The 13,674-nt window shown below is 37.5% G+C and overlaps 1 protein-coding gene across 1 annotated transcript; it reads right to left on the bottom strand.

The window, feature by feature from the left end:
* Positions 1 to 212: 212 nt before the first annotated feature.
* LOC145614826 (uncharacterized) lies at positions 213 to 7,648 on the bottom strand. The gene is made up of 3 exons (XM_081669890.1): positions 4,496 to 7,648; positions 1,025 to 1,145; positions 213 to 699 (listed from the first exon to the last, which is right to left on the bottom strand). The coding sequence occupies exon 1, from the start codon at positions 7,545 to 7,547 to the stop codon at positions 4,845 to 4,847; it is 2,703 nt and encodes a 900-aa protein (XP_081526016.1). The 5' UTR covers positions 7,548 to 7,648; the 3' UTR covers positions 213 to 699; positions 1,025 to 1,145; positions 4,496 to 4,844.
* Between the last annotated feature and the right edge of the window lie 6,026 nt (positions 7,649 to 13,674).

Below are 13,674 nucleotides of genomic sequence, written 5' to 3' on the forward strand. Positions count from 1 at the left end.
TAAATAAATTGGGGTATCTTAATTATTTTTCCATTGATTGACATTTTTTAGACTCAAAAGGATCCAATAGAAATTAACTTTTAGTGTATTTTTTCCTTTTCAAAAAACAATGAACTTGAATGTTGAATCCGTATTAGGACTTGATTTGTCCGATCTCAGGACCACAACAGGGCAAAATTCAGAATTCTATCAGTCACAGCAATACAATTTTTTAATAAAAAATGTTATACATAGCCCTTAGGGCTACATATAAGCATTAAATTTACGCTTGAAAATCATAAAAAGTTAAGAAATCATCAAAATATAAACACTAATAACACTGATTTACGAGTGTTGTTATAAATTCCTAATTTTATACAATTTTCAAGAGTATATTTAATACTTATATATAACCCTTAGGGCCCCCTCTGCAGTGCATAAAAGACCAACAGCCAGGAGAAATAAGCAGAAATTTGCAGATTTGAAGGCAAGAATTTCTTGCAACATCCTCCGAACAGCCGGTGGTTGGTAGAAACTTGAAGATAATTACAGGCCTAGCCCTCTATCGTAAGGTAAGAATATAAATGTGTTTTGCCATAAGATCAGGACGCAACAAAGTACGGTCTCCTCCCCCTCAGGATGCAACAAAGTACGGTCTCCTCCCCCTCAGGATGCAGCAAAGTACGGTCCATCATAGTTTAGTAGTGCAGCTAAAAACATCTGCAGCAGGAAATGGAGGTAAGGTTAGCTGATCGAAAAAATATTGTTGATTAGTTGATAGATATCACATTAGCAACTGTAAAAAGTTAGATATCAGCTAATATTAGGTAGCTTAAGCTGGGTGCTAGCAAGGAGAATGACAGAAGTTAGCACATTAGTATACAATAGCTTAACTTGGGTTCTCTAGGAACACAAAAGATCATACTACATGCTAATCTGCTGTAATCATTTACGGAGACAATATGAAATATTATAAGAATCCACTCTCCAAATTTACAATTCAAGCAATAAAAATTTACAAGCAATCAACATAATTACATGGTACCTGCATGATAATAATGAGCAGTATATGTTCCGCAACTTGAGAAGCTGCAACCCATGACATTGCCAGAGTGACAGCAAAGCCAAAGTTTCATCATTTATGAACTCCAGCTATCCATGACATGCTGCAAACATTAATAGCATAGCCGCTCATTAGATAAAAATAAGCATGCAACTCGCACTGTAGCAAAAATTGTTCAACATTTGCATACAAAAGTAATCTGCTGTAGACAAATGAACAGAAAGATCACTAAGATTATCGTCCCTGGGTCTCCCAAACATGTTAGCAGAATGTATTAACGAGTAGACAAAATGCAGCCTACCATAGTACCATGTTTGTCCAAGCATATACTAGAAAGACATGATCAAGGGTTCTATTATTTCAATCTTAATGTTAAAAATTTAATTTTCACAACAGAGAACAACATATGCATTATTCTTGATTGGCATCACAAACTCATTACATTTCAGAATTTCGCACCCAATTTCCATTTTCTTCTACACCCTTAGAATAATTTTTAAAAGGCCACTCCTTCACCCACTCCACCAACTATTTCTATTCCGACATCTACTTATGAGGTTTTTGTGCTAAAGAAGACGGCTCCTCAAGATTTTTAATTCATAAGCTAATAATACATTCATTTCTGAAAGTTCTAACGCGAACCTTTTCACGCTTGCCATTGTAAATCTCTGACCAATAATATCTCTAGTTATGAATTTCCTCTTGAATAAGTGTATCAATTTGACTTTTGCACTATTCAGATACTAACTTTGGCTAGATTTTTAGTAATATATTAAGACCAAATGTTATTATGTAAATTTTTGTTGAATTAATCACAACTACATTTAAATGGTATCAATTTTATAATTATAAGTTAAATTAATAAAAAAATTAAAGATATCAGTAGTCAAAGTTGTGCATTTGCATGTGTGTCAAATAAAGTGATGCACTTACTGAGATACGCAGGGAGTATTTATTTAAAAAAAAAAAAAAAAAGTTGATATTTCGAAAATACATATTGGGACAAATCTAACAAGACTATATTAATATATTTTTTTAGGTGGAAATTTGATCTAAGTGGAGTTTATGAATGTCAAATATCAAAGTACAAAAACTTTCGAGAACAAAGGTAGTACAGTAAAAGAAAAGGTACTTCAACAGTAACTCATGATTGACTTGATACACTCTTCAAAAGATCCAAGCATGCGGAAAACTTCATTTGACATAAAACCTGATAATCCCTTCGTCCCCGAAAGAACGACCCTTTTGGGCTGATTTCGCGGGTATTCAATCAATCAATCAATCAATCAATCAAAGCCTTAATCCCAAAAGTGGGGTCGGCTAACATGAACCAAATTTGATTATTCCGTGTAGTCATCAACATAAATCTTTCTCCTCCATCCCTTACGATCCAAAACTTCATCCTCACGTAAATCCATGCACTTCATATCCTTCCTCACTCCTTCCAACCAAGTCATCTTTGGTCTCCCTCTTCCTCGTTTAATCCCTCCATGGTCCCACTCTTCCACTCTTCGCACCGGTGCACCCTCGGGTCTCCGTCTTACATGTCCAAACCAACGCAGACGATTTTCCCTTAATTTATCTACAATGCCCGCCACACCTACTTTCTTGCGAATAACCTCATTTCTGATTCTATCTCTTAAAGTGTTTCCACACATCCACCTTAACATGCGCATTTCCGTAACCTCCATCTTTTTAATATGCTCTTTCTTAGAAGCCCAACATTCTGTACCATAGAGCAACACTGGTCTTATGGCAGTCCTGTAGAATTTTCCCTTCAACTTTAAGGGAATGCTGCGGTCGCATAGCACTCCCGTGGCCGCTCTCCATTTAAGCCACCCTGACTTAATCCTGTGGGTCACGTCTTGATCAATGTCACCATTCTTCTGGATGATCGACCCTAGGTACTTAAAACATTCACTCATGGTCAAATCCTTTCCATCCAAACTCACCACTTCATTGCTTGTCCCCCTCTGAGTGCCAAAACGACATACCAAATATTCAGTCTTACTCCGACTTAGCTTAAACCCTCTAGATTCCAACCTTTGCCTCCATTGCTCCAACTTGACATTAACCCCATCCTTAGTCTCATCCACCAAAACGATATCATCTGCGAACAGCATACACCATGGAACCTCATCTTGAATTGGTCTAGTTAATTCGTCTAGAACCGTTGCAAAAAGAAAAGGGCTTAATGCAGACCCTTGATGCAATCCGATTGTAATAGGGAAATCTTTTGTCAACCCTCCGCATGTCCTCACATTTGTTGACACATCCCGATACATATCCTTAACTAGGTCTACATACCTTCGTGGGATACCTTTCTTCAACATTGCCCACCAAAGTATCTCTCTTGGCACCTTGTCATATGCCTTCTCTAAATCAATAAAGACCATATGAAGATCTTTCTTCTTTACCCTATAAAACTCCATCATTTGTCTTATCAAATGGATTGCCTCCATAGCTGATTTCGCGGGTATTAAGAAAGTTAAATAAAAAGAAGTAAAAGTATAGTGAAAAGATAAATTTACATGAGGTTTGTAAAAAAGTAGAGAGGGAAAGTAATAAAAATACATGAAAAAACAAAATTTTATATGGGAAGCTAATTTTGCATAAATAGCATTGTAAATTGGTGGGTATTTTAATGCAAATGGGTCGATCATTTTGGGACTAAAATTAGGCCAAAATGGTCGAACTTTTGGGGACGGAGGGAGTATTATTTAGCGAGCTAATTAGGATTTACTAAATTGAGAGTGTCAATACTCAATAGAGGATCAAACTCACCTACATAAAAGTATTTGAACAAACAGCCAAAACAAAAACCAATCTAGAATAAATAAAATGGGAAAGCATGCATCTCATAGCTCCTAACAAGATTTTAAGCAAACTCAAAAATTGTTAGACCTCTAGTAATTAGTAACAATAAATCACAAAAAATAATTCAATCCTTAAATTATACTCTAACATAAAACAACAAATGGAACTTATTTGTAAGGCATCAAGTATTAGGGAAGGTCACAGTAGGAATTGTCATCATAATTCCAGTGAGGGGTAGCTTGAGCAAGGAGAAGAGGGAAATCGGGTAGTCTGTAAATAGAGGAGAACAGGTATAAATTAAAAAAATAATAATAACAAAAAAAGAAAAAAAAAAAAAAAAAAAGAGAGAGAGAGAGATGATAATTTTGAGTGAATTTAATTTTATTTTGCTCAGCAATTAGCATTGGAAGCTTCCAGCCACGCGAAAGACTGTGCTTGCAATCCCATTTATAAATTTAATAGCATACCATGGAACAACCACTTTCATATACAGCTCCTTAAAAGACTAAATTATATGGATTTCTTATTCTGAAGCCTTTCAAGTATGGTATTACAGCACATAAGTAAAGACAGAGTTACAAAACCATAGAGGTCAGGCCATGAATATTTGCTAAGTCACATAAAGAAAGTAATTACCTTGTCAAATATACATTCAGTTGCAGATTCATGCCTTGCTGCTCCCCAGATACGATAAATCTTTCACATGCTCCTCAGATACTACAATCTTTCACATATGATGGTGTTTTGACTCCATTTGTTTCCCCTGAACAATAACTCTTACTGTCTTTGCAATTCTACAATTTTGGCCAGTTCCGATGAAATATAGTTTGTAGCCATTGTAGGCATTGCAAATTGCAATTAGGAGACAAGGCTGCCAATTTTTGACCCCTAAGGCCCCACCAATTGCAGGTTTTCTCACTAGCTGTAGGAGATATTCATAGTTGTGCAAAGATCCATTGAACCTCAAATATGAAGAGGATGCAGTTTACCCAGTATTGGAAGACACTTGATATTCATCATCAAGTAGAGTTATAGGATGCTTAAGCTGTTTAGTGGAATTAATACTTCTACGTAAGTAGTCATAATTGACGTACATGAGAAAGTCAAGAAACAGACTTTTCTCTGGTATACCTGCTGAAGCTTCCATGTCTTCTTGCAAATCACTGTAAGCCTTATCAATGATCTTATATGTAACATTATTGAATTCAAAACCGATCTCATGGAACATTTGGGCCCACATCAAAGTCTTTTGAGGTATCCCTTGCTTGTAAAACTGAGAAAGCAACAAATTAATGGTACCGACATTTGGAATAAAAGCCACCTTGAGCAACTTTGCAGCCAGCATCATGGCACGATCCAGAATGTCACCGCAAACTCCATTCATCATAATGTTGTATGTGATGGAATTTGGAACAATACCAATTGATACTAGCTCATCCAACATTGTTATAGCTTGATTTACCCTCCGACTAGAACAAAGCCCGTGCATGTGAATATTATAGGTTGTGATGTCAGGGCTCCAACCACAAAAATGCATTTTATGTAAAATGTCATTGGCACTAGCTAAGTCAAATGCTTTACAATATCCATTAATAAGAGTGTTGTAAGTCACTATATCTGGAGACAAACCAGTCCGATGCATCTCCACAAAAGCTTCATTAGCTGACTTCATTCTCCCCTGTTTACAGAATCCATTGATAATGATATTAAAGGTACAATTGTCTGGAACCAAACCCATTTGCTTCATTTCTCTCTCTAATTTCAGAGCTTCATTCATCATACCACTGTTACATAAGCCTAAAATTAAAGAGTTGTATGCAAAGTTGTTCGGCATGCATCCTCTCATTTTCATTTCTGTAAAAACAGCAAAGGCCTCCTCCATAAGGCCAGCTTTAGAAAGCCCATCAATGTAAGCAGAGAAGGCAACAGCGTCAGGGGATAACCCACTCTGATTCATTTCATACCACAAAGTTTGAGCCCCTGACATGTCCCCTTTCTGGCAATAGCCATCTAGAAGAGCAGTAAAGGAAACTTTATTTACAGGAAAACCATTTGCTATCATATGATTTATAAGTTCCTTACCTTCTTGCAACCTACCCTTGTTACACAAACCTATGAGCAAAGAGCTACACGTGGATGAGGTAGGAGAAAGACCAAATTTAACCATTATTTTATAAACTCTGAAGGCTTCTTCTTCTAGCCCCACTTTAGCATAAGCTGCTATTATGGAATTAAAAGCAATAACACCGATAGGGAGCCCCCGCTCAATTAGATCCTCTAATAATTTCATGGCCTCGTCTAACCGATTAGCCCAGCACAATCCAGAAACTGAAAGATCAGGCAATGAAGCATCTGGTATGAGTTGTGATGATAAAAATTCACTTAAGACACGTTCTGCATCCTCTACCCTCCCATACTTATAGCGTCCAGCAACTAATATGTTGTAAGTTATAGCATCAAGAGGTATGTTTTTCTTCCTCATTTCATTGAAAACACCATTTGCTTGAACTATATTTCTTGCTTTTACATATCCATCAATTAGGGCATTATACATGAAGATATTAGGACTGAGGCCTAATTCAATAACTCCATCAAATAATTTCCTTGCTGCTGATACATTACCTTCTTTACACAACGAATTTATAATCGTAGTCATGGAAACACAACTTGGATTATAGCCATTTTCAATCATCAAATGCATCCAAGTCAATCCATCAGTAGTTCTCCCTCTTGTACAACAAGCACTGATCAAAATATTATAGGTATATACATCTGGTTGACATTGAAACTTCTGCATTACATGTAATAAGCTCTCTCCCGTCACAAGACAACCGCTTTTACAAAATCCAAGAATCATAATATTGAATGTAAAATTAGATGGGCAAGGCCCTCTACGAACCATATCTCTAAACAATTTCCATACACTTCCATAGTCACCAACCCTGAACAACAACTTAAACAATACACTAATAGCCGACAAACTCGGTACCACACCAACATCCCTCATTCGTTTCACCACATCCAATGCAATATAAACAAAACCCGCATTCACAAAACCCCTCATAAGTGAATCAAGTACTGAAAAATCCGATTCATAATCGAAATGTTGGCTCCACATGAGCTCCAAAAATTCCATACTTCTACAAGACCCAATTCTCAATATAACCCAAGAAATCACATCCTGAGCAAGCAACCTAAGATTCTCAGACGCGAGCAAATGTGCAACAACACAACAATGCTTAATAGTATCATCAGAATGATCCTGAAATGCAAGCTTAAAGAATGCAGCAGCAGTTTCCCTACTATCAAACAATTTCATGATCTTAAACAGAATAAAGGGGCAAAAATTTTGAGAAAACCCCATCAAATTATCAAATTCATGATGCTTAATCATTCTAGATAACCCAACGAAAATTCTACGCCTCTCATTTGAGTTAATAACATCAAAATTAATCGAATTAGAGCATGGAAAAGGCAAAAATTGACAAAGAAAATGATGGGTACAAGTAAAATTAGAAGAAACTGAAGAAAAAGTATGATTAACGGGAAGAAAATGAGTAAAAGGGATCTGGGTAAATGAGGAAATGAGGGTTTTAGGAGAGAGATTGTAAGAAAGAAAGAGAAAGCGAGGAAGAAGGCGACTTACCTTGAGAAAGTTGCAGTGTCGACTGCTTAGAATAACAGACATTCGGTGAAGATTGTAACGCCGGAAAACGCTGTTTTTCCGGAGAACAAAGAAGGTTTTAGAGGGGTTTATCGGAGGTTTTTGCTGCTTTAGACAGTCTTAGGAATTTGTTAGGTACCAATGTACCATACATTAGAGAGGTGAACGTTTTGAGCTGCCACACTAGTAGGGGTGTCAATTCAGTAAAACAGTTCGGGTTTGGGTTGGGTTTATCAGTTTCGGGTTATAACGGGTCGGTTTATAACGGATTGAAATAATAAACGGGTCGCTTTGGGTCGGTTTTGAAAATTATCGGGTCAGTTCGGTTTGGTTTTTTTAATTGCAGTTTCTATTCGGATTGGGTCCTTATCAGGTCGGGTTCTAGTCGGTTCGGGTCATAATCAATTTGGGTTGAACTGGGTCGGTTTGAAAACGGGTTTAGCCCAATTAATGTGGGTTTCGGTTAAAAACAGTTCGGGTCTTAATCAGGACGGGTCGTAATTGGTTCGGGTCATTATCAGTTTGGGTTTAACTGGGTCAGTTCGAAAATGGGTTTCGGTTCAAAATAGATCGGGTGAAATCAGGTCCAACCATTATCGTTTCGGTTATAATCGGTTTAGATTGAACTTGGTTGGTTTGAAAACGAGTTTACCCAATTTGAAACAGATTTCTAATCAAATCATATCGGGTTAAAATTGAGTCGGATGATTATCGAGTCGAATTAGTCATATAATGGGTAGGAATGAGTCATGTTATAATCAAGTCAAGTCATAAATAAGTTGGGTTTATCGAGTAGTGGGTTGAAACAGATTAGATCATAAACATATTGGGTAACAGGTTGTAAATGACTCAGTCATAACGGGTTACGGGTTTTAAACGGTTTGCTCATAACGGGCTACGGGTCGTAAACGGTTCGGTCACAACGGGTTACGGATTATAACCGGTTCGGTCACAACGGGTTACGGGTTGGAACGATTTAGGTTTATCGGATTTTTATCGGGTTTTAACGGTTTTCGGTTTAAAACGGGTCGGGTTACTATCGGGTTTAAACGTAATCGGTTTGGGTTGCTTTCAGTTTTGGGTTGTAACGGTTTGGCTTGATAACGGGTCGGGTTAGTAACGGTTTGCACAAATTCGGTTTAGTTCGGTTTCGGTTTGGAAAAAATTGGGTCGGGTCAGTTTTCGGTTTCCAAAAAACGGGTTTTAAACAGTTCAGTTCCTTTTCGGATCGGTTCGAAACAGTCGGGTTTAACGGTTCGGGTCAGAAACTGACAGCTCTACACACTAGTACACTTGAGAAGTTGGGAGTAGACCTGATCGATGGGCGGGCCTGGCCGGGTTCGGGCCGAGACATAAAAATCAGCCCTTTCTCGGGCCGGGCCAGGTCGGGCCTAGCTTCGGGCCAAAAATTTCATGCCCAAACCCGCCCAAAATGAACGGGTTGTGCGGGCTTTTCGGGCCATTTTCGGTGCGGGCCAAAAAAATGAACTAAAATAGCTTTAAAATGCATTCCCAAGCCCGCCTAAAAAAAATAAAAATTCGGGCCGAAAAATGATGCCCAAAACCCGCCCAAAATCAGATCGGGTCAGGCCGGGCTTGTTTTGATCAGCTCTAGTTGAGAGTAGAGCTGTCAAAAGCTGACCCGACCCGAGATACCGACCCTAACCCGACCTATTAACCGGCCCGTTTGAATCCGAAAAAAATGGTGACTCGAACCCGACCTAACCCAACCTACAATCAACCATAGACCCGAGTTTACCCGAGTATTTGAGACCCGAACCCGAACATCAACCGATCTAGAGACGACCCGACCCAACCCGAATGTAACCCGTAAATTTTTTACCTGAACCGAAATTGACCCAAACCCGTTTTAACCCGTCAAAACCCGAATTTAACCCGACCTGCTACAAACCTGACTCAAATTTCAACCCGACCTGAATCAACCCAACTTCTTATTGACTCGACTCAAATTCAGCCCAACTTGTTATTGAATCAATATGTATAGGTCGTTATCTCATGTTGGTATTGGAACGAAAATTGAATCCTAACTCTATTACTTCAATAATTCACTTTGAATTTTAAGAGGTTAGTTTCACAACATGTTTTTAGGGACGAATTTCAAGGACGAAACATGTTTTCCGCAAATTATTGACTTGAACCGAACCCAACTCAAACCCGAGAATGACCCGACTTTATTATAACCCACAAATTATTGACTTGAACCAAACCCGACTTGAACCAGAAAATAACCCGACCTGATTGTAACCCGTAAATAATTGACTTGAACCAAACCCGACTCGAACCCGAGAACGACCCTAACTCGTTTAAACCCGTAAAGACCTAAATTTAACCCGACCTATTTTTCACCTGACCGGAATGTAACCCGACCTTTTACTAACCCAAACCCGATGTATGACCTGACTCAAACATGACCCAACCCGAACCCGACTCGCATATGTTATGACATTAACCCGTATTGACCCGACCCGAGATGACCCAAATCACACTAACCCGACTCAAACCCAACCCGTTTACCCGAATTGACAGTTCTAGTTGAGAGTGTAGGATAGCTCAAATAGTTAGATTGTTCATCCCAATTTTAAGAGATCTTAGGATACAGATAAGGAATCCCGCCATTAAAATGTCTCTAATGGGGATTAAACCCTCAAATCTCAATGTTGGAAAGTACAATCCTTACCACTAGACCAGGCTTATCTTGGAATAAAGATATAGAAAAAGAAAAATTGTCATCATTAATCCCAACTTTGCTCCATTCACAAATATTAATTTCAATTCTCTATCACTTCCAACTTTACACCTTATTAATTTATCGCCCCCAACCGGTCATCCAACTTGATGTAGGAGGTTACCAGGCACGTGTCAACACGTGATAAGTCTGAAAGAAATAATAAATAAATAATTTTTTAAAAAAAAAATTAAAACCCTAACCCCTACCCTAGCAAGTGGCAGCCCTTGCCACCTCCGGCAGGCAGCAACCCCTGCCTCCTCCGCCCCACTTCTCCCTTCCCCCCTCTGTTTCCGCCGCCTTCACCGTCGGTTTCCACCCTTATCAACCTTCCCCCGTCGAATACCGACCAGATCCCTCTCATTTCCTTCCGATTCCGACATCCCCCAACCCTTCCCCCACCATTTCCGTCCCTTCCATTCTCTTTCATGCGTGGATTCCACCCTTCCTTCTTTTCCCCGATCAATTTCGACCACCCTGCTGCATTCTCCATCGAAATCCGGCCAACCCCTCCCCTTCCAGATTTCGGTTGTCCTTAATGGTGGCTGCCATTAAGTGTTTTTTTTTTAAATAACTAATCACGTGATGACACGTGTGCAAAAAAAAAAAACTAAGTCACAAATGTTAATCTGATTAACTGGTTGCAAGTCAATTCGGGGTGATAAAAATTAATAGGGTGTAAAGTTGGGAGTGATAGATAGTGAATGAAGTGAAGTTGGGAGTAATTGTGGCAATTTTTCCTAAAGAAAATGAGTGGGAACACAAATAGGTAAAAAAAAGGTGAGGGTACATATTTTGGATAGTGTAATAACTGTTTGGCCTAGTTTCTACAAGGGTTTCTTTATCTAAGAAATAGAAATTGGGCCAAACAAGGGTTTTTTAAAAAACAGAAACACTTTCTCAAGAAGCCCAAAATAGCTTCTAGAGTAGGCAAAATGAGAAGCACCAATTTTGAGCTTCTCTACATCAGTTTCTCGGGGAGCTATTTTCCAATTTAGTGAAACTTTTTGTTGGACAAAAATATCCTTAACATTTCACAAAAAGACCTCTTATATCCCATTAAAAAAAAAGAAACCCCTCTTCTCTCTTCTCCTCTCTCTTAAACATCAACTCTTTCTCTCTCCTGAAACACAAACCCCTCAACCCTCAAGGCCAAAAATCATCACCGACGACATGCAATCTGGTCCTCCTAGACCACCGGTGCCACCATTTCGTCCACCCAAGAGGACACAACCAAGCAATAATAAGGTATTAATTTTTTTTTACTTATGGAAATTTCTTCTCTTTAGTGGGTAGAACCCTAATTTTTTTGCATTGATTTTGAAATAGGAGAAAGATATAAATCTCAGTGGTTCTCCTCATCCAAATCATCCCAATATGTCGCGAAAAAGAAGTTCTGCCAATGAGGTTAGTGAATTGGTTTAGAATTTAGATCTTAAAATTTTCAATTTTGATTCAATTTAGGCATTTCATTTCAAATTCTGTATTTCAATTCTGGAAATTGAAATCCTTGCTTTCAATTCCAATTTACTTGTTTGGGAAAACAACACTTTTAAATCCATAAATTTCAAAGTATCCATGGTGTTTGGCAATACTTAGGAACTTTAATAACAAATTAATTAATTTAACTAATAATCAATATACAAAAATGAAACTAGTTTGGGTAGTTTCAAAAAAAAAAAAAAAAAAAATTGAGTTGGATGCACTAGGATTAATATGACAAGTGTTTGGGTAGTGCCGTAGTGAATTTCAAATGACATGGTTTGACTAATTATTTCAATTTCTTTGTTTTATGAAGTTTTCTTAATTGTTTTAGAATTTTAAATAAAACTCTTGTATTCAAACAGAGTATTATTCGAATTGGGTTCTTTCATTTTCAAATTGCTTGTATTGGTGCCAAATTACTTTGGATGGTGATAGTGGAATGGTTGATATGATGATGTGTAAGCTAAATTATTGTTTTATGAGAAATGCTTATATGTTGTAAGGTTTGTCAATATAATGCTAGTAGAATTTATAAAGCGTGATATTGGGAGGCAGATTACATTGTTATGTTGTGTGTATGGTTGGTGAAGCTTATGCGTAATGCACAACGTTTCATGGCTTTGTTTGTCTTTAGATTAACGAACAAGTAAAGAGGTCAAAAGCAACCTGGTCTGATGAAACAACTAAGATTTTTTGTGAGGTTTGTGCTGAAGAGGTCCATGCAGGGAATAGATCACACACTCATTTTAGCAAAATTGGTTGGAATAATGTGGTTATAAAGTTCCAACAAAGGTCTGGTAATATGTATGACCAGAAACAATTAAAAAACAAGTGGGAGAAATTAAAAACGGAGTACACTACATGGAAGAATCTCATAGAAAAGGAAACAAGATTAGGATGGGATCATGAGAAAAATACAATTGTTGCATCCGATCAGTGGTGGACACTCAAAGAACAGGTGAGCATAACAATAATCTGATTTCTACATTGCCTTTTTCAAGTAGTTAGTTGTAACTAATTACATTTATTTATTTGTATAGGCCAGTCCGGGTGTTGCTAAATTTCGTGAAGCTGGAATCCAAAATTTAACAGAGTTAGAGATCATGTTTGCTAAAATAATCGTTTCTGCTACAACTTCATGGAACCCTTATTCACAAGATGATACTGAAATAGAAGACTTGTCTACCATAGGCAACGAAGAAATAGAAGATGAGGAGCAAGTGGATATTACTATGGATGGTAGTATCAATGAAACAGTATCTCAACAACTTGAAAATGAAAGCATTGACAAGACCAAAGTCAATACAACATCGGAAGAAAGAGGAAAAAAAAACACAAAAAGGAAAGAAATCTAAAGTTAGCACAGCTAAGCTCATGCAAAATGAGCTAAAACGTATTGTTGGTGCGATGGAGAATTTCTCTCAATCTAGTGCTACTGTAAGTTCAAAAAGAACTGACCTTCCTGGTTGCAGCATTGGAGAGTGTCTAACATTGCTTGCTACAACACCGGGGGTTGAAATAGGAAGTGAGCTTTATATGTTAGGAACTCGTTTATTTGTGAAACGAGAATATAGAGAGATGTTTGTTGGTATTCCCGATGAAAATATACGGAGTGTTTGGGTTGAGCAAGAATTGGAAAGGGAGGAAAAAGCTTCTCAACGTTTATTTTTTTTTTATTTGTTATGAAACATTGTATTTATGCTTTTATTGCTACTCTCTTTAATTACCATGTTGTAACAGACTAACTTTCTTATTTATGTCAGTTATTTTGATTTTCTTAGTATTTGTTATATATCATTATCATTATACTTTCTTGAGTAATAATATTAGCTTTTTATAGTTGCTTTGTTATATAAGGTTTACTTTAAATGAAACAATTTTAATTGGTTCCTTGTTTTTTTTAATCAGATTAGTTCAACT

This window comes from Chenopodium album, chromosome 3 (assembly GCF_948465745.1).
Source record: "Chenopodium album chromosome 3, dcCheAlbu1.1, whole genome shotgun sequence".
In the NCBI taxonomy this organism is placed as follows: Eukaryota; Viridiplantae; Streptophyta; class Magnoliopsida; order Caryophyllales; family Amaranthaceae; genus Chenopodium; species Chenopodium album.